This window comes from Zalophus californianus, chromosome 6, assembly GCF_009762305.2.
Source record: "Zalophus californianus isolate mZalCal1 chromosome 6, mZalCal1.pri.v2, whole genome shotgun sequence".
Classification (NCBI taxonomy): Eukaryota; Metazoa; Chordata; class Mammalia; order Carnivora; family Otariidae; genus Zalophus; species Zalophus californianus.
In genome coordinates this window covers 82,501,422-82,528,292 of record NC_045600.1, presented here as the reverse complement: position 1 = coordinate 82,528,292, position 26,871 = coordinate 82,501,422, and the positions used below count along the sequence as shown (strand labels likewise).

The 26,871-nt window shown below is 56.6% G+C and overlaps 1 protein-coding gene across 5 annotated transcripts; it reads left to right on the top strand.

Annotated features, from left to right (window-relative positions):
- The first annotated feature begins 5,525 nt into the window (after positions 1 to 5,525).
- Positions 5,526 to 26,260, top strand: PLCB2 (phospholipase C beta 2). Of its 5 annotated transcripts, XM_035728113.1 has the most exons (32): positions 5,526 to 5,769; positions 9,630 to 9,707; positions 10,343 to 10,411; positions 11,056 to 11,196; positions 11,358 to 11,437; positions 11,524 to 11,577; positions 11,683 to 11,758; positions 14,255 to 14,355; positions 14,522 to 14,688; positions 14,781 to 14,927; positions 15,120 to 15,277; positions 15,534 to 15,616; positions 15,885 to 15,969; positions 16,537 to 16,681; positions 16,810 to 16,949; positions 17,078 to 17,174; positions 18,190 to 18,274; positions 18,415 to 18,539; positions 19,052 to 19,206; positions 19,730 to 19,894; positions 20,481 to 20,580; positions 21,293 to 21,397; positions 21,536 to 21,630; positions 21,757 to 21,832; positions 22,084 to 22,128; positions 22,250 to 22,472; positions 22,565 to 22,793; positions 22,904 to 22,980; positions 23,072 to 23,167; positions 23,660 to 23,717; positions 24,381 to 24,467; positions 24,813 to 26,260. In XM_035728113.1, exons 1-32 carry the CDS (start codon positions 5,686 to 5,688, stop codon positions 25,014 to 25,016), a joined length of 3,630 nt encoding a protein of 1,209 aa, XP_035584006.1. In that variant the 5' UTR covers positions 5,526 to 5,685; the 3' UTR covers positions 25,017 to 26,260. The 5 variants fall into 5 exon arrangements, 3 of the variants coding, with proteins under 3 accessions (XP_035584006.1, XP_035584008.1, XP_035584007.1); XM_035728115.1 differs by lacking the exon at positions 9,630 to 9,707; XM_035728114.1 differs by lacking the exon at positions 22,084 to 22,128.
- Positions 26,261 to 26,871: the final 611 nt, after the last annotated feature.

Here is a 26,871-nt window from a genome sequence, read left to right as displayed (position 1 = left end):
CAGTTATGTCACCAAGACAAGCTGTAATAGTGGGAGCTATATAGTTCATGCCACTCACCTTCTCATAAGTTTCCCAGGGAAAGCAATCACCAGATTCCTGGAGGAGTGATTCCAGGTAGAGCAAGCTTAGCAAATGAAGCAAGTAGGTCTGAATTGTGCACGGTAGGTCCTGCTATGGTCGCTATGGTGCACTACCCAGATCCTGCCTTTGGGACAAAGAAGCTTATTCCCATGTTGCCAAGAGTGCCAGCTGGCGATGGCTGAGAGATGAGTCTCTCCCTGGGGAATTCCTTAAGACACCAAAAGGAGGGGCCTTGCCTGACTTCATGAGCCCTTCCTAGGGCTAATCTGGCCAATGTAGGGGTTCAAAGGACCAGTCCTCTTGCCCCGGGTGGGGTCACCTCAACTTGCCTCTGAAGGGTCATCTCAACCCTAAAGCTCCTTGTAGAGGTGTCCTTTGTGGTGACTGCATCGCTGCTCATTTTCTACCACCTTCCAATCCTGATTCTTCCCCTTCCTCAGGTGTGCTGTGTTGCTTCTGAGAGCACCTCCCAATAAACTTCCCGCAAGCAAATCTCTGTCTCATAGTGTTTCATGAGAAGCCTGACCTAAGACCGTCACCTAAGATTCTAACCTTTAGGACCCCAGAGAACAAGTCTAAGCATCTGAAGGTGGACCTCGTGGACCACCGGCGTCTTCCATGCTGCGATTTTCTCTAATAGTCCTCACAGCATGTTGTGTGCTTCCTACATCCTCGCTGCCCTTCAGCAAATGTTCTCCAGCTTGTGTGTTTCCTCATGATAAAGCACCATAAACTGAGGTCCCCGAGTATCTCAGTTGTGGTCAGACATGCGTGCCAAGAATGCGAAGGGGCTGAGTCTTTCGTGCTTCTCCAGCCTTGGCTGCACACTGGAACCAAGGGTGAAGCTCTTTAGAAATCCAAACTCCTCACCTTCCTTCCCTCTCTCCATTCACCCATCCTGGGTCCTGTCTCAGAGGGTCTGGATGCAGCTCACAGTGTTCCCAGAGCTTCCCAGGCCCTTCTGATTGATATCAAGATGGAGAGTCACTGGGCTCAGTCCTTCAATTTAGCAGCCTGAGAGTCTGTCCGCTTAGTAAGCAGCCTTTTCATTTGACTAATATGGAGTTGGCTGTCAGCGAAAACCCTCAGTTTTATTCACACATGCTTCTGCTAAGCCGCCGCTTCCCCACTGTGTCCTTGTACAGTTGGTGCCTTGGAGCCGAGCCCGGAGCTCTCAGTTAAGCCCTGTTCATTTTACCTTGTGAGGTTCAGGTTGCTGCTCCATCCAGCAGGTTAGGATGTTTTGGGACCCCGAGTGTATCTCCTAACATACTCCCCGTCCTCCCTGGCTTCCTGCTACCCACAAAGGTGAGGGACTCGTTTACTGTGGCTTTACCCAGGCCCTGATAAAGAGGTGGACCAGCACAGGAGGAAGGACAAAGCCAGCTGACAAGGTCAGCTCCCAGGGCATTCCTTATGTGCAATGCACCATGCCCACCCGGAGAAGGACATCATCTAACTTCCTTGCATCGCACTCATAAAAACTGGTCCATCTCCCAGGGAGATAAACAGAGGCACAGAATATGAATACTGCGTCCAAGAACATCCTTCTGGGGTAGGAGCCAATCTTTCCTGCTATCTGCAGCTCTCGTCTCTAGGTTTATCACCTGTCAGAGGAAAGGCGGGAGAGAAAAGTGACGAGGTTGGCCCCTTTGATTAGAAAGAGAAAGATTTTTAGAGTTGGAAGGAATCTGAGAAGGAATCAAAAGCTTAATAGATCAGGGAGCGCAGGTAACTTGCCAAGATCTCATGGCAAACTTTTGCTCTGGTTGAGACTAAACTCTGGGTTTTTGAGGATGGGCCCAGTGCTCACTCAGCTAACGTTCAGGTCGGTTTGATGACACGTCAAAGGGAAATACAGGTGGGGCGCCTGGGTGGCTCAGTCAGTTAAGCGTCAGACCCTTGATTTCGGCTCAGGTCATGATCTCATGGGTCGTGGGATCGAGCCCCGTGGTGGGCTCAGTGCGGAGTCTGCTTGGGGTTCTTTCCCTCTTCCTCGGTCTCCCCCACTTGTTCTCCCAGCACCCCACCCTGCACATGCTCTCTCTCAAATAGATAAGTCTTTTAAATAAATAAAAAAAAGATGCTCTCTCTCCCTCTCCTTCTGCCCCTCTCCCTCTCTAAAAAACCCCCCAAAACAAAGGGAAACACACATGGGACTTATTGTAAGTCCCAGATGGTTCCTTCTGTGATTCTAGAAGGGCTTGGCACAGGAGGACAGGCAATGTCTTCCCCTGGGGCTTTGGCAGAGAACTCTTGACGGTCTCTCCTCTCCTCCACAAAGGACCAGAAGCCCAGCCCCTGCCTCTCAGCACCTGCCTCCATCCCCAGCCCCAGTTCTCAGCGTGCAGACGTGGCTGGGTCTGGAGCCACAGCCGGACATACAGCTGGACTGGTGGACGGCTCCTGGTCCTCACTCTCACACCTGCCTCATCAGCTGTGGGGCCGTGGTGGTTAAAGGTGGTGGGAGGTTGGCCCTTGTCCATGAGTCGAGTCCTCATGCTTACGACTTCATGAGCTCAGCCCACCCGCTTGAACAGGGGACAGCCTGCTTCCAGTCTACAGCCAGGAGCACCCCTTACTCAGCCTGCCCTGGGAAGATACATCAGTCCCTGATCCACACAGACTGCTGAGAAAAAAAAAAAAATCAATCCAAAATGCACGTCCGCGAAGATGCTTGTTGTGGAAAGAACAGCATTTATACTGAGGAGGGAGTAATACGAACTGTATTTCCCTTGCCAGTGTCTGCTAATAAATAATGGGAATAAATAATGATAAGGACACTATTAAGCTCATGTGCAGATACCATATTAAGTACTTTACATACATTAAATTGTTGGATGCTTACAACAACAATTTGAGGTATTACGATCCCCACTTTCTAGGTGAGAAAGAGGAGGCACAGGAAGTTACGTATCACAAGATAGGCCAGCTTGTCAGCAGCTAGGTTCATGGAGCAGTGAGTGTGACTCCCTCTGATGGGCTGGGAAACAGGCCCCTGGGGATACAACAACAAAGGCATCTTCATTCCGGAGGTAGCTAGCCTTTGGCCTGGGAGGCACCCTGGGCCTCCAGGCTCTCAAACCCCACTGCTTTATCAGGTAAGTGAGCTGACAGTAAAGCTCACTGACAAGTGAGCATTCCAGACCTGCCTCCTGGGTTCTAGGCACCAGAGTCTCCTTGGGAGGCATTATGTTGAATATAAGTTCTTAACCGCCAAAGCTCACATGTGCCAAACTCTCCAGCAAATGTGTCTCCGTGGATCACGCATGACACAGACCTACCAGTGACTTCCCTGAGAGTCGCCTTTCCCTGGATCCCCAGCCTTTCCCTAGGAGGTACGTGCTTTCCAGTGTGCCCACCAGGGGGCATCCTTGCCCTTCTACCTTCTGCCCTGGGGGGGGTTGGGGGGATGGGCAGACAGTGTGGGGTGTCTGCTACTCAGCTCAGCCCAGGAGCCCCATTTCCCAAACTGGTTATTCGTGTGACCTCCCTGATTTTCTCCATACCCACTCCACCATTATTTACACAATATTTTTCTTTGGCGTTTCACATTTTAAGAAACCTAAGTGTATTTTTGTAAGAAAAAAAGTCCCCTTTGATGAAGGTTTTCCTGGCTCCCCTTGCTGCATGGATTTCCTGCATTCTGAGGGCTGCTGGGTAGGATGAGGGCAGGAGAGTACAGGCCCCAATGAAGCTACAATTTGGGGTCTCAATGGGGTCCAGGCATGGCCATCCCTGGACAGAGATGGGTGAGGCTCTCTTCTGTGGATTAGAGCCTCAACCTTCAGAGCCCAAGATCAACGGGATCGGAGTAAGGAGTACTGAAATCTCTGCCTTCCTTGTGGCATCCCCAATCCCCTGACAGGAGAGGAGTCTGTCTCCTGTCCTTCCCCAGGCTGAGGGAGAGGGAGGCGATTATCTTTCCAGGCAGACAAGAGGGAGGGACTTGGGTGCAGGAGCAGGGACGGCTGCAGGTGACAGGTGTAGGGTCTCTGGGAAAGGGCCAGGATTTCCCTTGCAAAATCCATTCAAACCGACCAAAGGTGAACCTGATCCCAGGGAGGGAACAGGGAACTTCCAGGGCACCAGAGGGGCCCCCAGAGGGGCACAAGGCTGGGGGGAGGTGGGGAGGAGGGATGAGAGACTGAAGGCTTGGAGGGAGGGGACAGAGGATGAGTCCTGAGAGCAGAGGGCCGGAAAGCAGGGAGGAGTTCCACATCTGCTTCCACAGGCTGTGAGGTCTTGTTACGGGATCCACCCCACTGGTCTTGGAATCTCAGAATCGTTTTTCGGGGGGGGCGGTATTTTTGTGCTAGGAATCCCCCTATCTCCAGCCCTCTGTGCTCTCATCCTGGCCCAGACTGGCCAGCAGAGGCAGTTTAGGGCCTGGGGGAGGGTCCCGCAGTTGTTCGGGGGTGGCAGGAAGGCCCACGGTGGGCCCTAGGGCAGAAAGGCAGGCCCTGAGAGGGGAAGGAAGTCCCAGGCAGAGCTCCCTGCTCCCCCAGCGAAGTTTAGAAGGGTGATAAAGAGGAGCCGTTTTGGCAAGAGGAAGTGGGCTGGCCGAGCAAGGCTGGGCCTGAGCTCCCTGGGCCCGGTCAGTGTTAGGTTCGTGCACCCTGAGAAGGAACCCAGAGCTGAGACCCCTCTAAGCAGGCTCCTGTTCCCAGTTTTCTCACCCCAGGCCCTGGGCACAGAGCAGAGGGGAGAGCCTGGCAAGAGAGTGCAGTGGAGGCTGGTGGCCCAGGGTCGCTGCGTGTGGAGTCATGTCTGGTCTGTGGAGGTTCCAGGCCCCTGCCAGGCCCGGAGGGTCAAGAGGAGTCATGTGTGGTGGCAGGTGAGAGGCGTGATTGCCTCACTTGTACCTCACTTTCATGTGAGGAAGCATTGAGAAAGAGGAGCTGGGCGTTCAGCAAACTTCGCTTATTCAAAACACCCGATCCCAGCTGGGCCCTACCCCACCTTCAGCTTCCACGTCCACGGTGGCCCCAGCCTCCTCAGCCCCTGGAAGAGACTCCTATACTTTAGAGCCCACCTCTGCGGAGGTCCCCTCCCCCGGGGAGCTCCTGACACCCTTCCCTCAGGCCCAGCCTGGGCAACAGTAGCCCCACGTGGTCCCCATATTGTTACTGCTCTAGCGCCTGAGCTTCATCTGACGGGAGATGACCCCTGGGACTGAGCCCGCCCCAGCCCCCAGCCCTGGCTCCAGGGACACTGGCCTCAGAAGCCACCCCTCAGTCCTGAAGAGCACAGAGAAGGAAGCCCTGAGCAGGAAGTGCTGAGGCACAGGGTGAGGGCGGGGGCTTTGCAGAGGGGAGCCTAACCTCCCTGGGCAGGAACAGTGACCACAGCCCCCCTACCGCCCCCGCCCAAGGCAGGTGGGAGGAGGCCAGTTTAAAAGGCAGATGGGCCTCTGGCCAGAGCATTCAGCTCTGCAGCCAGCCACAGCCACCCGTGGGCTCTAAGAGTATCCAGACTTCCGGACCCTCTCAGGGCGGGTGCCATGTGACCCCAGCTTGGCTCACCTCCAGCCGGCCTTCCTTCCTTCCCTCCTCCTGCCCGCGTGGGCCTGCCCGCTTCTCTAGACAAGGACGCTCAGCACCATGTCTCTGCTCAACTCTGTCCTGCTGCCCCCCAAGGTGAAGGCTTATCTGAGCCAAGGGGAGCGCTTCATCAAATGGGACGATGTGAGTGTGGCACTGGGGTGGTGGGAGCCCTGCTGTCAGGGGCTTTGTTGCGGGGGGGGGGGGGGGGGGGGGGGTTGGTTTACGTCTGCTGGGACCGGGCGATGGTGTGGCTTGGCCAGGCAGCGGGTACAACAGCCTGGATAAACAAACCTGGGGGTGAGGGTATGTGCCCCAAGCACGCATCCCTGGACTGCCGGGGCTAGGGCTCTGTGTCTGGACTGACAGGGGGTAGGCCGCCTGGGTGCTCACTGGAGGGACCTTCTTTGCGCTTGGGTCTGTCCTCCCCCAAAGCCCCAAGACAAACAGGGGGGATCCTGATCTCGGCGTGAGTGGGAGGAAAGTGCCCCAAAGCTGTGGCAGGGCTGGAAGCTGAGGTGAGCCAGGCCCCTACTCCTAGCATAGATGCCCCACTCTTGCTCTTCCTCATCTGGCCTTGCCCTGGTCCAGGGAGGCCCCCTTCTCCCCTGAGCTGCCGTGGGGCAGCCATAAAAGGCTGGGGGACCCTAACGGAGAACCCAAGGCTTCTGCTCCCAGGGGACTAGGAAGGAACTGATTGACTTCTGCTTCTGCTGGCTGCTTTCAGCCGAGCTCCCCGCCACCCGCCTGTCTGCAAGGAAAGGGGGGGAGCCACTGCTTTGCCCTGTACCTCTGTCTCTGCTGTCTGTTCCTTCTCAGACTGGGGCCTGCCTCCCAGACTCTGGTCCTCCTGGCCCCTGAAAATGTTGTGTTGTGACAGGCCAGGGATTCTCTTGGGCAGGCAAGAGAACAATTTTGGGGTCCTTTGTGAGGCTGCTAGGCAGGCCCATTAACAGAATCATAGTGGGCTGGCCCCAGGAAGGAAATAGGAAGGCTCTAGGGGGAGAGGAGGCCCTTAGGGCTGGCTCATTCTCCTTACAGGTGGGATACAAGGGGATTCTGGGTCTGTGAGTTAAGGCAGCCTGGGGCTGTTGGCCATTCCAGGCTGCACTAGGCTGAGTAATCTGGTTGCCATGACTATGGGTAGGAGGCCTCTGGTTAGACGATTTCTGCTTCCCTACAAGTGGTGTGGGCGATGTGGCATGGTGGTGACAGGTCCCAAGAGACTGTGGAATGAGGGAAGTGGCTCAGAATGAAAAATGAAGTGGCCTCTCTCAGTTCCTCTGGGAAGTGTGTGTAACCTGACTGGGCAGAGGGTCTTTAGGGGTGGGGACATGCTATATGGCCTTGTCTGCAGGCCACTACCTGTGTAGCTGGTTGTTGCCCCACTCCCCTCCCCTGAGGCAGGTCACGGCATGGCCCCAGGATCCTGACCTCCAGGAGCAGGAATCTTCTAAGCCTAGTCACAGGACATACGCACCTGTGAGACAGGGCTCTGTTCAGAATGCCTTTGGTCCAGTTGTCAGAGGACTTGAATATGTCATGTCATGTTGAACAAGCACAATGCAAAAGATGTAACCAACTCCCAACTTAATTTTGCCTCCCATGGTCCCTTGACAATGTATTTGGTGGGAGAAGCTCTTCTCCTGCCCATGGAAGGACACTCAGCCAGTCACAAGACGTTCCGTTTGCTTTTGGGTAATAGACAATCTTATGGTCACTTTTCCTCAGAAATCCCAGTCTTATTTCAGAAGCGAGTTATAATTCAAAACTCAAATCTTAATTTGAATGCCATCGTCCGCCCTCCTCCTTCTAGGAGTGGTTTTAGGTGGGCGGTAGGTGCTCTGAAAAGGCCTGTGGCAGGATTCCCTGATCTTTCTCCAAGCCCCCTCCCCACCATGGGGTGCAGGCAGGGAGGTGGGAGACGGGTACTGAAGTTCTTAATTGAATGGGTGCTGTCATCAACAGGCTCATGCTTTCTGAGCCTGGCAGAATGTTAGGCTTATTCTTTCTCTGGTGGACATTTTTGAGGATTCTCCTCAAAGTGAGGAGACCCTTCCCCACTGAGCTGGTGTTCCCTTACGTAAAGATCCTTCTGCCATCTCTATTGCAGGTCACTCAAAATTACTTCTTCAGCCCCTTGGGATCAAGTTTCTGCCTTCAGTTTCCTGTAGCTTTGGACTCTGCCCCTCTTTCCCATGGGCCCACTCTGGACCCCAGCACATACTCTTGTGTTCACTGCCCCAACATCTCTGGGGTTTGGGCTCATCTAGCACAACCAGGGTCTCAATGCCTCTGACACTCAGTTTCCTGGGCAGGAGTCAGTCTCCAGGCTACTTTGCCCCACAACGGCAGGGGTGACCAAAGCTTTCTAAGTATAGTTGAAACCCCTCGCTAGTCTTAAAGTGAGGGGTCAGGGGGCACCTGAGTGGCTCAGTCAGTTAAGCGTCTGACCCTTGATTTCGGCTCAGGTCATGATCTCAGGGTCATGAGATCAAGCCCTGCATAGGGCTCTTCGCTCAGTGGGGAGTCTCACACACACTCTCTCTCTCTCAAATAAATAAATCTTAAAAAAAAAATAAAGTGAGGGCTCAGGCACCGCCGCCAACCCTCCCTTGGGGAGGTAAGGGAGTGGAGCTCACAACACAGCTTTCTCCAGAATTAGTCCCCTCACAAAGTGTTCTTTATCCCAGACTCTAACCATCCCTGACCTGAGAACCTTTTTTTTTTTTGACCATTTCCTTTGCAAGTTCTTTTTTTTTCTTTTTTTTTAAGATTTTATTTATTTATTTGACAGAGAGAGAGACACAGCGAGAGAGGGAACACAAGCAGGGGGAGCAGGAGAGGGAGAAACAGTTTTCCCAGCAGGGAGCCCGATGCCCCCACCGATGTGGGGCTCCATCCCAGGACCCTGGGATCATGACCTGAGCCGAAGGCAGACGCTTAACGACTGAGCCACCCAGGTGCCCCTCCTTTGCAAATTCTGCACTTGGTCTGGTTTGGTGTGCAACTACCATGCCTCGTTGGAAATTTCAATTATATTATCTTGTTTTATATGCATACGAAGACTATCAAAATGAAGGCTAGCCTGTGTGCTCTATGAGTGGAACAAGAATTTAGAAGCGAGTTCATTGATCATTCACTGGCTTCTTCCACAAACTTGGAGCCCTGAGCTCATGGTCTAGCACATGAGCTTATGGTCTAGCTTATGCTACAGCACAGGCTGGTTTCCCTGGAGTCCACAAGCCCTTGGGGATTTTCCGGATGGGCTTCTAGCTGTGCAAACCACATACACACTGTTATAGCATGTTTCAGGGAAGGCTTTTCAGAAAAGGGGAGACTTGGGGGTGCTCTCTGAAGATATTTCAAGCAGGGGAGGGTTGGGTTCTTAGGCTTGGAGGTGCGAATGCGCTTGGTGCCTATGGGAGAGTTGGAATGGATTGGCTGGGCAGTGGTTTGTGGAGAGGAGGATGGGGCATGCGGGAAGCCAGATAACAGGTGGATTGTATAGGGCCTCGGATGCAGGCACAGGAGTTGGGCTCTTAGCTCTCACTGTGCTGAGTTCTCCTGGGTGGTGGCACTGAGCCTTTCAAAGAGACATTCTACCCCTTTGGCTCAGCTGTGGCCCTTAAAAACAGGGTGAGGTGGGGGCCAAGACCCTGTTTGGTGTCTACAGGGAGAACCTCTATTTGGGGTTTAGAGGGGAAACCTCTTCTCTTTCAGAAATGCTATCTCTGATTCTCTACCCCTCCCCACCCCTGATTCAGAGGTTTTAAGGCTTGCGCCTAGCCCATAGGTCTGGAGAACCAAGAATATGCCTGCAGATTCCCTGGGCAGCCACCTCCCAGGGAGATGGTGAGCTCTGAAACCCCCGGCCTGGGCCAGGGAAGCTTGGCCTGAAGTCTCAGAGCAGAGAGCTGACCCCCTTCTGTCTTTTTTGTTTGTTTGTTTATTCGTCTTTTTTGGCTTCTGTTTCTTTTTCTTTTGACCACTTCTGCCTATAGGAAACTACAATAGCCTCCCCGGTTATCCTCCGTGTGGATCCCAAGGGGTACTACTTATATTGGACATATCAGAGTAAGGTGAGGCAGCCCCTACCTGAGCTCCTGCTGATCCACCAAGTCCAAGCCAGTCTTTCCATAGTGCAGGGGTGGAGGTGTGAATGCCCAGGGAGGACAGACTGATGTGGCAGGGTGGCTCCGTGGCAGCCTCTGGTCCTGTGGGCAGGGGCTTTGTGCTCTGGGAGGGAGGGTGCAGGCACTCCAGCCCTGGCTGCCTCGGGCCAAGATGCTCCAGCCTTAGCATCCCTTGGGGAGAGGGAAAGGGAAAAGGTTGCTTCTCTACCTGTGGTTCTGGGAAACTTGAGGGCTCAGAGAGATCAAGAAGGGTCTCGGCACTGGGAGGTGGGGAAAGGGAGGGGGGACTTGGGGAGAGTCCAGGAGAGTGTGGGCAAGACCGCAGACCTCAGCTCCTGAGTCACGTGAGTGGCCAGGGAAGGAATGGACAGAGGAAGGGAGGAGGCTCACCGTGAATAGGGAGAACCTGATTGGTGGGAAGGGAAGGTTGGGGTCCAGGCCACCCCAGAAAGTCTTGGTATCTACAGAAGGCAGTTGGCCAAGATGTGAAGGGGGTTGGAAGTTCTCTCCTCCCTGTTCTTCAGTCTTCACTGACCTTTTTGTCCACATCCCTTCTTTGCTCCTGCCGGGGCATCCTCCAGGAGATGGAGTTTCTGGATATCACCAGCATCAGGGATACCCGCTTTGGGAAGTTTGCCAAGATACCCAAGGTAGGTGGGCCCAGTGGCAGCCCAGGCTCGGCAGGGCCACAAGCTCTGTGGGGCGAGGACAGGGGTCCCTGTGGGGGTGGGAACTCTGGTCTCTGGAACAAGGGGAAGAGTCCCCAGGCTGGGCAGCAGGGCCTCCTCCCTGAGTTGAGGAAGCTTCTGAGCTTACCAGAGCTTTGGTACCAGGGGACCCTGAACAGAGATGTCGTGTGGCCAGGTCCTGCCCCCCAGAGCACCCCAGACTGTCTGGGAGTATTGCTTATGCCCACCACCCTCCCCATCTCGTTTGCCTATATTTGTCTAATGCCGGTAGGAACAGGGGAGGAAGGGTTTGGTGGGAAACAGGATTCCATGAGACTGAGAGCTAAGAATCCATCTTCAAACGAAGAATGGCAAACAAAACACTCAGCACACCCAGGCCGCACTGCTGGGTTCATCTCTTCCGGTGGGCTCTCCCACCTCCGCCCCCCCTCCAGCCCCTGGAGTCAGGGAGGCCAAGATGCTGAGGCCTGTGGCTCCTCCCAGGGAGATGGGATTCTACCCTAGGTGGCCCCAGTTCTAGCGCAGTGGGGAAGGACTGGGAGAGCCACGGTGGGCCGGGGACGGGGGCACACTTCTGATCCTAACCGTGTCACCGATTGCTGTAGAGCCAGAAGCTCCGGGATGTCTTCAACATGGACTTCCCCGACAACAACTTCCTGCTCAAGACGCTCACTGTGGTGTCTGGCCCTGACATGGTGGACCTCACCTTCCACAACTTCGTCTCCTACAAGGAGAATGTGGGCAAGGTGCGCTGGGGGCGGGGGGCGGGGGAGAAGGGGGAGGCCCAGGCCTGGGGCTGGGCACCTGGGGTAGCCTGGGCTTCCTGTGGGATAGGCCTGGGCTGCAGGGGCTTGGGGGCGCCCGTGTGTGGCCAGGGTCTGACAGCTGTGCTCTTGGGGTCCTGCAGAACTGGGCCGAAGATGTGCTGGCCCTGGTTAAGCACCCCCTGACGGCCAATGCCTCCCGCAGCACCTTCTTGGACAAAATGTAAGTGCCTGCCTGCCCGGCCTTGGTGTGCGGGGCTACGTGCCCCAGCCCCTGGGGCCTTGATGAGCTGCTTTCTGCCCCACCAGCCTGGTAAAACTCAAGATGCAGCTCAACCCTGAAGGAAAGATTCCTGTGAAAAAGTGAGTTTCCTCGACTCTCTCCCCACACTTCCGCCCTGCTCCTCAAAGCCTTCCCTCTCCAGGTCTGACCCTCTCTTTGCCTGGTGCCTTTCTCTGTTCCTTTAGTTTTTTCCAGATGTTTCCTGCTGACCGCAAGCGGGTGGAAGCTGCCCTCAGTGCCTGTCACCTCCCAAAAGGCAAGGTGAGCGGTTCTCCCAGCCCAGCTAAAGCCCTCACCTGAGCTGGCTCTGACAAGAGGCCAACTTGGCCAAGCCTAGTTGGGGGGGGTGGGGTTGGGAACGATAGCACAGTCTAGCCAATAGCCTGAAAAGTCAGTTAACCCTAGAGCCCTGGTTTCTGATACTAGGCACAGAGACAGATCCAAGGGAGTGTGGAGGAGATGCCTGGGTCCAGAGCAGTTTGGTCTATACTGCCGACTCCTGGGGGGCTGTGGGGGGCAGTGATTGGGGGACTGCCTCTAAGGCAAGCAGCCGGGATGGCTGCATTCCCATTCTAGCCTTGGAATGAACGTTGAGAGGGAATGTTCTCACCTAGAGGAGCAAGATAAGGTCAGCAGGGATGGAGGCACCTGCAGGGGTCTGAAATGTGGGGAAGGGGTTAGTTCTGCAGAGTGTGGGCGAGGGGAACAGACCAAGAGTCAAAGCTGCCAGGACACAGGCTTTAGCTCAACACAGGGAAACATTATTTTTTCCCCTTCTGATTAAGTAATTTTTAATTACAAGTTGTAGGCAGGGTCACCCCATGAGGGGCCTTATATGGATTACAAAAAGGAGCCCTCTGGGCAGATACAGCCCTGAGCCCAGGGTTTGTGTCTGGCTAGGGGAGTGGATTTCAGACTCCTGTGCGCCCTCGGCCAGGGCCTTTGTATAGGGCACCCCCTGCACCCCAGGGGGTTTTGTCTCCTGATAAGAATTTGCAATGTGATAAGTAAATAAAACTAAGACCTCGTCAGTCACCTGTCCACATGGGGGCCGGGAAGACTACTCCCCCTCACGTCACAGCTCAACAGAGCTGGTGCCCCCTTGATGCCATCAGTCACAGGAATCCAAGCATGGGGTTGGACAGGGCGTGGGAACAGGCTCCTGCGGAGGGCCCCGCAACCAGGACCGCTGCTACACATCCACCCTCCTTCTCTCCTGCCTCCTGAGCTCCCACCTTGGCTGTCCTCCTTATTTATCAGCTCTCCTTGTGTCCCAATCGGAGTCACTGACCCCTCTTTGCTTGGAGCTGATGGGTCCAAGATCCAGTCTTAGGGAGACATGGTCTGGCTCTCTTGTTCAGACCCTCTGCTCCAGCTCCAAACTAAGTCTGATGTTTGCCTTCCAGTAGGATCCTGGAAGACACTTAATGGGTTTTTCTGGGATGAAATGCAAAGGCACAGAATCCCCAGAGACCATTAATCTCCTTGCAGTTTCTATTTCTGTAACATTGCCCAACCTGGACATCATACACTATGTGACCTTTGATGTCAGGCTTCAGTCCGTTAGCATAAGAGTTTCAGGGTTCTTCCATGTTGTAGCCCGGAGCGGCACGTCATGCCTTTTCACCACTGAGTGATATCCCTGTGTTTGGAGGTTCCACCTTTTGCTTCTGTGTTCATCAGCTGATGACCTTGGGGTTGTGGCTGCTCTTTGGCCATTGTGAATAATGCCGCTACGAACCTTCGTGTGCCTGACTTTGTCAGGACATGTGTTTTCACTCTCTATACCTAGAGTTAGAATAGTTGGGTCACGTGGCAACTTTATATTTAACATTTTGAAGAACTGCCAAACCGTCTTCCAAAGTGACTGACCACGGTACAATCATACCGGCAACGTACAAAGGTTCCTGTTTCCTCAATGGCACCTGTTACTGTCTTTTTAGAATTGGTCTCGTCCTGTGGGAGTGAAGTGGTATCTCCTTGTGGTTTTGGTTTGCATTTCCCAAATGACTAATGAGATGGAGCATCTTTTCATGTGTTTATCGGTCATTTGCATATCTTCTTTGAAGAAATGTCTATTCAAATCTACTGCCTTTCCATTGGGTTATTTGTCTCTTTATTGTTGAGTTCTCCCTTCCTGGATATTTGATTTGCAAATATTTTCCCCTGTTCCGTGGACTGTCTTTTCACTTTCTTGATGCTATCCTTCGAAGCATAAAACTTTTTAATTTAGATGAAGTCCAGTTTGTCTTTTTTGTTGTTGTTGTTCCTGGTGCTTCTTGGTGTCTCTAGCTATTATTGTTGAATTGTCCATTTCTCCCTTCAGTTCTGTCAGTTTTGGCTCATGCATCTGGGGGCTCTGCTGTTAGGTGCATTGTTTCTATTCCAGTTGCCTCTTTTAGAAAATGTGTCCTCTGCTTTAAAAAAAGAAGGAAGAAGACAGCCCACTGCTCTGGCAGCAGACATGCTTACTTCTAACCTCTTCTTCTTCCCCCTGTGGTCATTCCTAGTTCCGATCCTGCCCCAGCCAAGGGACTAGCCAGTGTCCGAGTTCAGGGGCAAGGCAGACCAGCTAAGCATGCTCTCTACTCAGCAACCAGCCCCTTGAAAAGTGGGTGCTCAGGAGCCTGCTTGATGCTGCTCTGCCCGCCCTGAGCCCTCCCTCGGACAGGCTCCCTTGTACGGGCCTGGACCTCATTTGTGGTGTTTAGCGCGGAGAAGGTGGGTGCAGGAATGATCCGGTGACTATTCCCCCAGAACGATGCCATCAATCCTGAGGACTTCCCAGAATCCGTCTACAAGAGTTTCCTCATGAGCCTCTGTCCTCGGCCAGAAATAGACGAGATCTTCACTTCCTAGTGAGCTTCCTCGGCTGGGCTGGGCATGGGGAAGGACTGCTGGCTAAAATCCTGCTTGCCATGCTGGGAATTAGGTGGCTTCTCTGGAGAAGGCGGTTGTCCGTGCTCCCCAGCTGGGGGGGGGGGGGGGGGCGGGGCACAGACCTGAACCCTCTCTGGCCTGCAGCCACGCCAAGGCCAAACCCTACATGACCAAGGAGCACCTGACCAAGTTCATCAATCAGAAGCAGAGGGACCCCCGTCTGAACTCTTTGCTGTTTCCACCGGCACGGCCTGACCAGGTGCGGGGCCTCATCGACAAGTATGAGCCCAGTGGCATCAACGTGCAGAGGGGTGAGGACTCAGGGAGCCCCTCCCCTCCGTGGCCTGACCCACTCTGCCCAGGGACTGCAGGCCTGACAGCTCTGTCCTGCTCCGCCCCCCAGGCCAGCTCTCCCCGGAGGGCATGGTGTGGTTTCTCTGCGGGCCCGAGAACAGTGTGCTGGCCCAGGACAAGCTGCTGCTCCACCAGGACATGACGCAGCCACTCAGCCATTACTTCATCAACTCCTCACACAACACCTACCTGACAGGTGACCCAGGGTGACCTCAATCGTGACGTCTCCTCTTCTGGGGGTGGGGGGGGTGGCTCCTGTTCCCCAAATCCATCCCTCTGCGGGGCTGGCCCTCGGGCTGCAAAAGGACGGACTGTGTGGGAGCTAGCTGGGGCAAGTGGGACCAGCCTTGAGCGAGCCCCCGCCTCCCCCCACCCCCCTCTGGCTCAGCCGGCCAGTTCTCTGGCCTTTCGTCGGCCGAGATGTACCGCCAGGTGCTGCTGGCTGGCTGCCGCTGCGTGGAGCTGGACTGCTGGAAGGGCAAGCCCCCTGACGAGGAGCCCATTATCACCCACGGCTTCACCATGACCACAGACATCTACTTCAAGGTGAGACTCCTGTGTGGAAGCTGGTGGCAGTGGCACTAGGAAGGGCCCAGGGGGCAGGGATGGGGGAGCGGGTGAAACAGAGCGGAGGGATGGCTGCGAGGCCTCAGACCAGTGAGGGGACCAGAGGGGACCCTAGGAGACGGGGCCCACAGTGGCTCTCCAGTTCTGTGTGTACTGAAACTGGGAAGTGGGGAAGGGTGCCTGCCGGGGGGCTGGACCACTGACCTCCTCTTCACCCGGCCCCCTTCTCCTCCAGGAAGCAATTGAAGCCATTGCAGAAAGTGCCTTTAAGACCTCCCCCTATCCTGTCATCCTGTCATTTGAAAACCACGTGGACTCGTGCGTATCAGACCTTTTCAGCCTCCTTCTCTCCCCTATCCTCAACTCCTGCGGGCAGCTGCCCTCCCCCAGCCCCCCCCCCCACCTCTAGTCATGCCCTCCAGCTCTCTCCTGGGCCTCCACACAAGCTCCCTGGGACCCCAGGCTCTCCTGCCTATGTCCCCGCCTCCCTGACCCCCGTGGCCCTGATGACCTGGGTCGGGGCCCAGAAGGATGGACAAGGGGAGGGTGGACCTGCTGAACCCTACCCCACCTGCGCTCCCTGCAGACCCCGCCAACAGGCCAAGATGGCCGAGTACTGCCGGATGATGTTTGGGGATATGCTGCTCACAGAGCCCCTGGAAAAGTTCCCGGTGAGTCGACTTCACTGTGGGGGCATCCGGGCCTGGGGGCAGTGTGGGGGCCAGGTTAAGGAGGCAGATGTCCCCAGAGGATGTTGGGACTTATCCGGGAGGATTGTGGGGCCAAGATCCTACCATTTACGACGTGTCAGGCGCCGTGCCGGGCTTTGGGGGGCAGGTTAGTGACAAAGACCCAGTCCCAGCCCTCAGGTTGCTTACGTTTAGTGGGGAGACAGACAAGGAACCAGACCAGTGCAACCAGTGGCTGCTATGGGAGTACTTGGGCATCATCAGGGAAGGCTTCCTGGAGGAAGGGATGGCAAGCTGGAATCCAAAGGAAAACTGGATCTATCTTGGTGACAGTGGGGGAAAGGGTAGTTGAGGCGGGTGAGGGAGAAGAGCGTTGTCTGAGGAATTGGATAAGCTGGGTCGGCAGGGGCGCGGCACACGATGGCGGCAATGGCGGGAGGCGAGGCTGGAGAAGCAGGCAGGGCAGATGGAACACAGCTTGATATGAAGGAGCTGAGGCTGTCCCCTGAAGGCGTGGAGATGGTGCTGACCATCTCCCCGCTCCCACAGTTGAAACCAGGCATCCCCCTGCCCAGCCCTGAGGATCTCCGAGGCAAGATCCTCATCAAGAACAAAAAGAACCAGTTTTCTGGCCCAGCAGCCCCCAGCACTGAGGGCAGCTGCTCCCCCACCGCCTCTGTGGGTGAGGACACCGGTGAGTCAGCCTGGGTGGGGAGTGGCCGGGGTGGGGGAGCCTCTAGACAGGGAGAGAGGGGCTGGGCCTGGAGGGGGTGCGTAGGGATCCTGGTCTCAGTGCTGACGGAGGCGCGGTGTGTGTGGCAGTGTGGGCTGGTGAGCAAGGGGCCGAGCCGGAGGAGGAGGAGGCGGAAGAGGCAGAGGAGGAGGAGGAGGAGGAGGAGGAGGAGGAGGAGGAGTCGGGGAACCTGGATGAGGAGGAGATCAAGAAGATGCAGTCGGATGAGGTGTGTAGGGGGCAGCCCCCAGCCCCTTCTGCTGTCTCCATGGCAGAGCCCTCCAGGCACGGGCGTGGGGCCACCTCCCTGGGTTGGGGACTGCCCTCCCCCTCCCTACCCTCCCCTCTCCTCCCTAGGGCACAGCGGGCCTGGAGGTGACAGCTTATGAGGAGATGTCCAGCCTAGTGAACTACATCCAGCCCACCAAGTTCATATCCTTTGAGTTCTCTGCCCGTAAGTAAGCATGCGGTAGGAGGAAGATGGTAAGCCGGAGGCTAGGCTAGATTCAGGGGAAGACCCTTAAGAAGTATGTCCTGACAGCAGAGCAGCTTGATGGGTGGGAGGAAGGGGATGGGGGAGCGTCCCTTCCTTGGACGCGGGGGCCCTATTTATAGAAAGAGCCAGGCAAAGGGCTTCTTCAAGTGGCAGTGGCTCCCAGTTTACCAGTGCTGTACTGAGGAACTTGGCACCAAGCCAAAAGCTCTGGAGTGTGTCGGTGACCGGCCAGCCACTTATGACAGGCCATCTTAGCTCAATTGGCCCTGGGCTCCTACAGCCTCCCACAGGTTCTGTGGCCCCCGGGGCTGACCGGTGCCTCGGGCTGGCCCACACCCAGGAGCGCTGGCCCTGCCGGCCATGAGAACTCCCGGGAAGGGCCACGGGCAGAGAAACTGGCCAGGGCACGTCTGGCCCTCGCACCCTTCCCTCCCTGTGCACACCCATGCTACATAGCTTCTCTGCTCTTCTCAGCTGTGCGTGCCCCCAATGTGAATACCTCCTTCTGCACACATTTGTGCCGTATATGCCTCTACCACACTGACTGCTCATCCCTGGACCCGCAGTTCGCAGCGCCCCCGTGCCCACCCATGCCATGTGTGCCCCCTGGTGTACACCTCCCACCCCTGCGCCCACCCCTCAGCCGTAGCTTGTGTGCTCACTCTCTGCACATCATCGCGTGTTCCTGACCCCCTGGGCTCCCCTTCTCTGTGCCATCCAGGGCATGTGCCCCTCACTCTCCAGGACACACCCCATCCGTGTGCAGGTGTCCTGAGCACACCTTTTACCCCCCAGTGTGCCATTACCCACACAGATCTGCACATCAGCTTGGCCCCTTCGATCCTTGGGCCTCAGTGGGAATGCTAGGTTGGAGGGATCTCTGTGCTGGAGGGAGCTACCCCAGAGGGAGAGCAGGGAGGAGGGAAGGGGGGCCAGCCTGACATGGCCCCCTTGCCCTTTCTCTCTCACACAGAGAAGAACCGAAGTTACGTCATCTCATCCTTCACAGAGCTCAAGGCCTATGACCTGCTTTCCAAGGCCTCAGTGCAGTTTGTGGAGTATCCTTGAGGCCTCCATAGCCAGGGTCCCTGGTTGGGGTGGCGGGATGGGGAAGGCCTGGGGGACAGGGCATGCAGAGGGAGCTGTTGGGTCCTCCTGGTGTGGACAGCCTTGGGCCAGCTCCTAAACTCTGGGGCAGCTACAACAAGCGCCAGATGAGCCGCATTTACCCTAAGGGCACCCGCATGGACTCCTCCAACTACATGCCCCAGATGTTCTGGAATGCCGGTTGCCAGATGGTTGCCCTCAACTTCCAGACGATGGGTGAGGATACTCCTAGGCCCCTAAGAATCTTCCCCTGCCCCCTGCCTCTCCTACCTTCATCCCATTCCTGGGGGGTTGTCTTTAGAAGAGACCAGGGGTCCTGATGTTGGATGCACGTGCAGGCATGTGAGCAGTTAGGGATATAAATGCATCGGCTCATGCCTAGATGATGGCACACGTACGAGTATGCACGTGAAGATGCCAGTGTGCTGGCACGAGTTCTGGCTGCTCTGCCTGAATGAGCCCATAGGAACACCAGCTTCACCAGTCTCAACTCCCACTGTGAGGCATGGCCCGGCCGTGGCCTTGCTCCCACTAACTCCAGGTTGTGGAGCCTTCCTGAGAGATGAGACACCCTAAGGAAGCAGGCTGGGTCATGAGAGACCCTCATCCTCCCAGTCCACCCAAGCTCCCCATTCCACAAGACAGGAGAGGCTGGGGGATGTAGGAAATAGAGACTGGGTGCAGACCTGGGGCTGGGCCTTCCTCACTGAGTGCCCTTGTCCCCCCAGACCTGCCCATGCAGCAGAACATGGCGCTGTTTGAGTTCAATGGGCAGAGTGGCTACCTCCTCAAGCATGAGTTCATGCGGCGGCCCGACAAGCAGTTCAACCCCTTCTCGGTGGACCGCATCGATGTGGTTGTAGCCACCACCCTTTCTATTACGGCAAGGCCCTGGGGAGCACGAGTGGCCAGGAGGGTTGGGGTCTTGAGGAGAGAGATACAGGATCTCTCCTCCTCCACTCCCAACCCCCTCCCCTGATATCCTGAAAACTTTAGCCCAAGCCAGTTCGTGCAGTAGCAAGTTGCCTTGGAAACTGCCTCCTCCTCAGCACTGGAGGCTGCCTCTTGGTCCCCATGGAAACCAAGGGGAAGGGCTGAGGCTGGGGTGGGGGAGGGGAGAAGAGTAGGCAGAGTGGGGCCGCAGGAGCCCCAGGCCCTAGGGGAGGGTGCTGTTTTCCTTCTTGGCCTGGGGAGGGAGGTGGGGAGGGCCACACCTCTTCCCTGAATGCTGGAAGCATCTGGTTGCGGAGAGCTTAGCTGTAACCCTTGAGCCACACGGGCCCGGATGGGGCTCTTTACAGTAGCCAAGAGCGATGCTTCAGCTACAGGAGCTAGAGGCCCCAGATGCGAGGCAAGAGCTCGGGTGGGAGAGCTGAGGCTGGCCTCCCATGGGTCCCCATCCCCAGGTGATTTCTGGGCAGTTCCTGTCGGATCGCAGTGTGCGCACCTATGTGGAAGTGGAGCTGTTTGGCCTTCCTGGGGACCCCAAGAGGCGCTATCGCACCAAGCTCTCACCCAGCGCCAACTCCATCAATCCTGTCTGGAAGGAGGAGCCTTTTGTCTTTGAGAAGGTGGGGAGCTAGGGCAGGGCAGGGGCTGGGGTCTGTCCCTACTTCTTGGCCTCTACTCATAGAAAGAAGGAACTAAATAAAGGGACTTCCTTGATCGTCCGCCTCTCCTTACCCATCACCCTGTCCCCTCCTAATTTTTAAGAGTCCCAATCCACATTTACAGAAATTTACTTGGTGAGAAAGTTTTATGTGGGCATCCGTGTGTGTGTGCGCGCGCGCACGCATGTGTGTTTATGTTAGGATGAGAGGCAGAAATGTGAACGCCCAGTCCAAGGTACAGAGTCCCAGTCCAGGGGGGTCTTTTGCCCTGATTGGATTCTCATTGGCAAGGCTGTCCAGGACTTTCTACACTAGGACCCCCAAGTCCTGGGCTACGGAGCCAGCCTTTCTCCCCTGTGTGGACCAGCCAGGGCATGAGCTAAGAGGATGCCTCTGTGTGTGGCCTAGAGTGTGTCCTCTGTCCTCACCAACTCTGGTAACACTTGCCATGTTCTCACACTGACGCTAAGACTTCTGAGGCCAGGGAGGTGGGTGGCTTGGCCACCCTCTCCCCTCCCCAGCTTGTCCTATCCTGAACTCTCCCTAGATCTTGATGCCTGAGCTGGCCTCCCTCAGGGTGGCTGTAATGGAGGAAGGCAACAAATTTCTTGGACACCGCATCATCCCCATTAATGCCCTGAATTCTGGTAAGGATGGAGTCCTTCTTTGCTGTTGCTAGCCCGGTCTGAGACCAAGGCCTGCGTTAGGAGCCTGTCCAGAGGGTGCAGCAGCTTCAGGGAGGTGGCCCTGCGACCTTACCTAACCCTCTCATGTATCATCCCTGAGGACTGTGGCAGGAACAGGAAACCCACAGAGGTGGGGCCTCTGCCCACCTAACAGAATGTCTGTAATTTTCTGGAACTACTGGGGCAATTTCCCAAGTAGCTGATACTTATTGGGCACTTAAAATGAGTTATGGGCTTATAACATATTCTCACTTAATCTTAACAATAACCACATGAGGGGCGCCTGGGTGGCACAGTTGTTAAGCGTCTGCCTTCGGCTCAGGTCATGATCCCACATTGGGCTCCCTGCTCAGCGGGGAACCTGCTTCTCCCTCTCCCACTCCCCCTGCTTGTGGTCTCTCTCTGTTGAATAAATAAATAAAATCTTTAAAAAAACCCCACAAAACAATAACCACAAGAAGTAGATCCTATTCACCCCATTTCACAGCTAAGGAAAATCTCAAGAGATTTAAAGTAAACTGCCCAACGTCACACAACCAGGAAGGTGCAGAACCAGACTCAGACTCTGGCCTCTCTGACTCTAAAGCTAGAGGTCTTGAGTACTGGGCTGCTCCTGAGCCGTGCTGGGTGGCAAATGGGCATGGCTTACTGCCCACCCCATCATGCCCGACAGGCTACCACCATCTGTGCCTACACAGCGAGAGCAACATGCCCCTTACCATGCCTGCACTTTTTGTCTTCCTGGAGATGAAGGACTATGTACCTGACACCTGGGCAGGTAGGTGACCCATTCTCCCTCCCCCTCCTCAATCCAGCCTCCAGAGTGGAGCAGGACAGGTAGCCTGGGGTAGGGGAGGATGGGGGAGGCTTCCAGGTTCATCTCCATACCAGGCCCATGATGCCCCTATGCACCCAGATCTCACCGTGGCTCTTGCCAATCCCATCAAGTTCTTCAGTGCCCATGACAAGAAGTCTTTGAAGCTGAAGGAAGCCATGGGAGGTCTGCCTGAGGTCTGCGTTGCCTGGTCCAGGAGCTTTGCCCTCTGGGAGGGAAGATGAGGGAGGGGGGCAGGGTCCTAGACTGAGAGACAGAGAGAGCTGATGGAGCCTTGTTCCTAATTTGCTCTCCCTACACAGAAACCCTTCCCACTTGGGAGTCCAGTTGTCGGCCCGGTCAATGGGGCGTTGGCCCCAACGAGCAACGGCTCTGCAGGTATGCACGGCAGGGTCCTCACACAGTCTGCAAGGGCCTCGACCTCTCCAGCGGTACCCACAGGAACATCCCCCCAAAACAGACTTTCACCTGGGATGGGAACGACTGTGTCGGAAGCCTTAGCGCTGGGAAAGTGCGCTGCAGGGGGCCCATACAGCCACCCGCCAGGGGGCAGGGAGGAGCCGGCCAGAACCAGGGGGCCCACCCCCCGAGGCACCTGTCAGCCCTCCCTCCCCCCGTGGCTCTTGCAGCTGCCGGGTACAGGGCCAAGGAGGAGACCACGAAAAAAGCTGCGGGTAAGGCCTGCTGAGTCCGAGTGATCTTAGGAACGAGCCTGGGGGAGGGTCCGGGACTCCTGGAGGGGCGTGGGGAGTGGGTCCCCCCGGGCGGCGGCGCACCTCACCCCGGCCCCCCCAGAGCCGCAGACCGCCAGCCCGGAGGAGCTGCGGGAGCTAAAGGGCGTCGTGAAGCTGCAGCGGCGGCACGAGAAGGAGCTGCGGGACCTGGAGCGGCGGGGCGCGCGGCGCTGGGAGGAGCTGCTGCAGAGGGGCGCGGCGCAGCTGGCCGAGCTGGGGCCGCCGGGCGCGGGGGGCTGCGGGGGTCGCAGGCTCGGCCCGGGGAAGGGCTCTCGCAAGAAGAGGTAAGGGCGGCGTCGGCGGGCTCTGCCCTCGGTGGCGCTGGCGGGCGGGGACAGCCGAGGACTCAAGGCCTGTCCCCACGTGGCCTCCGCAGGACCCTGCTCAGCGAGCAGGCCGCCGGGGCCGCGCCCAGCGAGGGCCGCGAGGGCCGCGAGGGCCGCGAGGGCCGCGAGGGCCGCGAGGGCCGCGAGGGCCGCGAGGGCCCCGAGGGCGCGGACGCGCGTGCGCGCGAGCTGAAGGACCGGCTGGAGCTGGAGCTGCTGCAGCAGGGTGAGGAGCAGTACGAGTGCATCCTGAAGCGCAAGGAGCAGCACGTGGCTGAGGTGCCTGGCGGGGGGGAGGGGAGGGAGGCACAACCCAACCAACACCCCCCCCCAACCTCCGCACAGCAAAGGGCTTCTCGAGCTAAGCCTCTCCCTGCACTACCCCGCAGCAAATCGCCAAGATGATGGAGCTGGCCAGAGAGAAGCAGGCTGCGGAGCTGAAGACCCTCAAGGAGACCTTGGAGACGTATGATTGCCTCCCACCCATACCTGACTCTCACCTCCCGGGGAGGGCTCAGGCCCCACGGAACATCTCCCTGATGCCTGTCTCTCTGCAGTGACACCAAAGAGATGAAGAAGAAGCTGGAGGCCAAGAGGCTGGAGCGGATTCAGGCCATGGTCAAAGTCACCTCAGACAAGATGGCTCAGGAAAGGTGAGCCCTTGACTCAAACTCCAGGGCCAGTCTGAGCAGGGACCACTCTAGGGGGGAAGGGGCCTCCCTGCAAGTGGATCCTGACTCGTTTCCCAGAGATGTACCTGTCCCCTGGTGCTGGAAGGTTAATCCTATTTCTGTCACCTCTGGTCCTCCTTAGGCCAAACACAGAAGCCATCACTCTGAGCACAGAGGAGAATTTCATGGAAAACTAATCATACAAACAGGGGGGTGAAACCTTGGGACAGCAGCTTTCTCTCCCTGCATGCCATGAAGGACAGTGCATTTTAGTGAGGAAGCCCTCTCCTCAGATGGCCCCTGGAGCTCCCAACGGCCCCTCACGTCCTCTTTGGTTCCCCACAATTACCCCCACTGGCTGGTTATGCTCCTATGGTGGAGTCCTCATTTTGTCTACACCCTGAAGAAACTTGGTCTTACCCAACTCTTCCAAGGGGCCTCCTGCCCTCTCTGAAACTCTGATCACCCCAACAGGCTGAAGAGAGAGATTAACAACTCTCACATCCAGGAGGTGGTGCAGGTCATTAAGCAGGTGTGTAAGAGCTGTGTTCTTCACACACACACACACACACACACACACACACACACACTCACTTACAACTCATCCTCTACACAGGAGGGCTGGGGAGGCCCCAGGCCTTTATGTTGTCTTTAGGAGATGCACAGTCCAGAGGGGGCCCATGCAGCTGGGGATGGGAGGAGGCAATGAAGGGGAGGAGGAACCCCCAGGCTATCCCAGGGTCCTGGCCTTTGTGTGGAGGTTAGGGTACCAGCCTAAAGGGGTCTGTCTCTGGCCAGCTGACCTGGATGGAAATGATAGGGGCTAGCTGGCCAGGGGAAGATGGGATTGCGGTGGGTGGGTATGAGGGAGTGAGGGGGGGCTTCCCTGGGACTATTAGCAACAATAACAGCTGGCTGAGTTGGGGCCACCAGGAGGGGGGCTGCGGGCTCCATTTACCGAATCCCGACCTTGTGGCAGGCTCTAAGCCAGGTGCTTTACATGAACTGCCTCATGTACTCCTGTGCAACCCAGCAAGACAGACGATTATCTTCATTTTCCACATTTAAAAGAACTGTTTGAGGGTTGACAAATTTGTCCCAAGTCTTACAGCTGGTTAACTGGGACTGTAGCTGGCTTTCAAGCCAGGTTGCCTGTCTGTGCTGTCCTGATTGCCTGCCTCTCACTCTCACCCAGATGACAGAGAACCTGGAGAAGCACCAGGAGAAGCTGGAGGAGAAGCAGGCGGCCTGCCTCGAACAGATCCGGGAGATGGAAAAGCAGGTGACAGGGACTACCACCCTGGCCGCCCGCCGAGTTGGCCTGCCCCAGGGAGCCGCCAGTCGGGAGATGGGTGCGGGCAGGAAGGAGACTCACCCCTCACTGGTGGGCTAGAGGCCCTGGTTCCCACGGGGTTCTGGGGCCCTTTAAGATGAGACAGCTCTACAGATCTCTTTGCTTGGTTGGCACCCCCTTCTCTGAGAGGCTCCCTGGTGGTCTCCACTACCCCTCACCTCCTACCCCAGGCTCCTGGGAGAGCTGAACAGACAGGGCATCTCCTTGTTTGACTATCCAGGGGAGGGAGAGTGGGCAGTTGGCCCCCTCCTGAGCCAGGCGTCGTCCCCACAGCTCCAGCAGGATGCGCTGGCTGAGTACGCGGCCAGGATGAAGGGCCTGGAGGCTGAGGTGAAGGAGTCAGTGAAGGCCTGCCTCAGGGACTGCTTACCCTCTGAGGCCAAGGACAAGCCTGAGAGGCCCTCTGAGGCCTTCAGGGAGCTGTGTGAGCAGGACCCGCTCACGGCCAAGGCGGGGGCCCAGGACAGCTGCCTCTGATGCCCTCATCCTACTGGGACATTCTGTAAGGACATTCACTCTTCTCTGGGATGAGGCTCCATCCCCCCAGGAGGAAAGACCCAGGCATTCTAAGGCTGTGGGAAGCGAGGACTCTTTTGGACTCTGGAGCTCCCTCCTCAGTAGCCAGGCTAGAGGAGGAGGAGGCGGGAACCAGGTACCATCAGGGCGGGGGCCCATCTGAGGTTTAGAGGTCCTCTCCAATCTGACTTCCTACTCCTCGTCCTTCTTCTCTGCCTCTGAATAAGTGTCATATATAAAATTGTTGAGGGCAAAAGGCTATGGCCTGGGAGGCAGGAAATGGGGTCCTGGCCCCACTCCACCTTCCCTAGTGTGCAGCTAGTGGTGCCCCACTCTCGACTCCATGTCCTTACCTGGAGGGCTAGGTCTAGCTCCCTGGAACCGCCACTCTAGCGCCTCCAGGTCAAACAGGACCGAACTCCAAACCCTCCTGCTGTGAGGCCCCTTCTCAGACCTGTCCTGAGTTGGTTCCCTGATACAGAGCCTGGCACTGCCTCTAAGCTCCCTGGGGATGGCTGCTTCCAGGATCCCAGGCTGAGGTCCCTTCCCTGGCCTCCTGCCTGTGGGGGACGGGAGGCTGACATGGAAAAGCTGCCTCAACAGTCTGCTGAGACAGCTGGGCCTGTGGTTAGGAGGGAGGGCTAAGGAAGGCCTTTGGGGCACTCACCTAGGCCTGAGGGGGGTACTTCCTAGTATGTACCCCCACTCAGGCTGCCTGACGAGGTCAGCATCATTTTCTCTCCTGACTTTATGAGGTTTATTTATTTTTCTCCTCACTCCTACTAAAGAGAACCCTGTCCCAATATTTCCTGCCTAAGCCTGGCCTTTGTTCTACAGCTAAGAAATGGGGGGCAGGGGGGAGCATGCTGCTAAAATGAAATGGCCTGGGGGAGAAACCCTTGGGAGCTGAACCCCAGGGTGAGGTCCCTTCAAGAGCCCAGTGGAATGGCCCCGCTTCTGGATTCACTTCCCCTTCTGCCGGCCCTGATGCCACAACCAGTGGAAAATGAGGTCACCCCTCTTCTCCACGCCCCCACCCAGACGTGGCCTTTCCTTGTCTCCATCCTCAGGGCTGCAGCCCAAGAGCCTAGTGCAAAGGTGCCCCCTCCCTCTTGGGGAGCTGTGAACCTCCAGGCCACCTGGGCCCCTTTAGGCAGACTTAGAGTGGTCAGATTCTACCAGGTAGTTATGGTTGAACCCAATACTGGCTCAAATACTTGCTCAAAAGGGGTTTGCGGGCAGCTGTTCACTGCACCTATGGCATGGTCCCAAATCCCAAATGAGAACAGGCACTGGCTTGGGAGAGGCCAGGTGGGGGATTGATTCTGGGAAGAGGTTGTTTTCTCATCAGAGAGTTCTAACAAGCGCCATTAGCTCTGAGCACCTGTGCCTTCGGAAAATAAACGGAACCACCGCCACCACCCTCCATCCCTTTGGGTCCCTGACCCCTGGGATCCTAGCATTCCCTGGTTGCAGGTTGAGACTAGGGATCCTGCCCATTCACAGCAGTAAGGCCTGTCATTGACACGTCCAGCTTGCATACACCCTGGATACAGTGGGACACTTGTACCCCAGAGCAGTGCCCTGTCTTTAGCTCTCCTGCTGGGCACTCAACTGCCCCATCTCCCTGCCAACCCAGGGGTAGAGCCATGCAGGGATGAGGGTCCAGGCTAGAGGAATTCACTGACCCAGGCACACGGGCATAAGCCAGAGCCAGTATCAAAGAGAGCCCCCTGGGGAGTCCCTAGCTTTTGCCAGTGACTGCTGAGGGGAAGGAGAAACTGCCTTCCCCTAGCCTCTCAGCCAGACCAGGCAG

Bases quoted from the DNA above. Each gene is read 5' to 3' on its own strand.
- PLCB2 (XM_035728113.1), top strand. From the start codon at position 5,686: ATGTCTCTGCTCAACTCTGTCCTGCTGCCCCCCAAGGTGAAGGCTTAT. The intron at 18,540-19,051 runs GTGAGGATACTC...TTGTCCCCCCAG, and splicing joins CCTCAACTTCCAGACGATGG to ACCTGCCCATGCAGCAGAAC. The intron at 20,581-21,292 runs GTAAGGATGGAG...CATGCCCGACAG, and splicing joins CATTAATGCCCTGAATTCTG to GCTACCACCATCTGTGCCTA.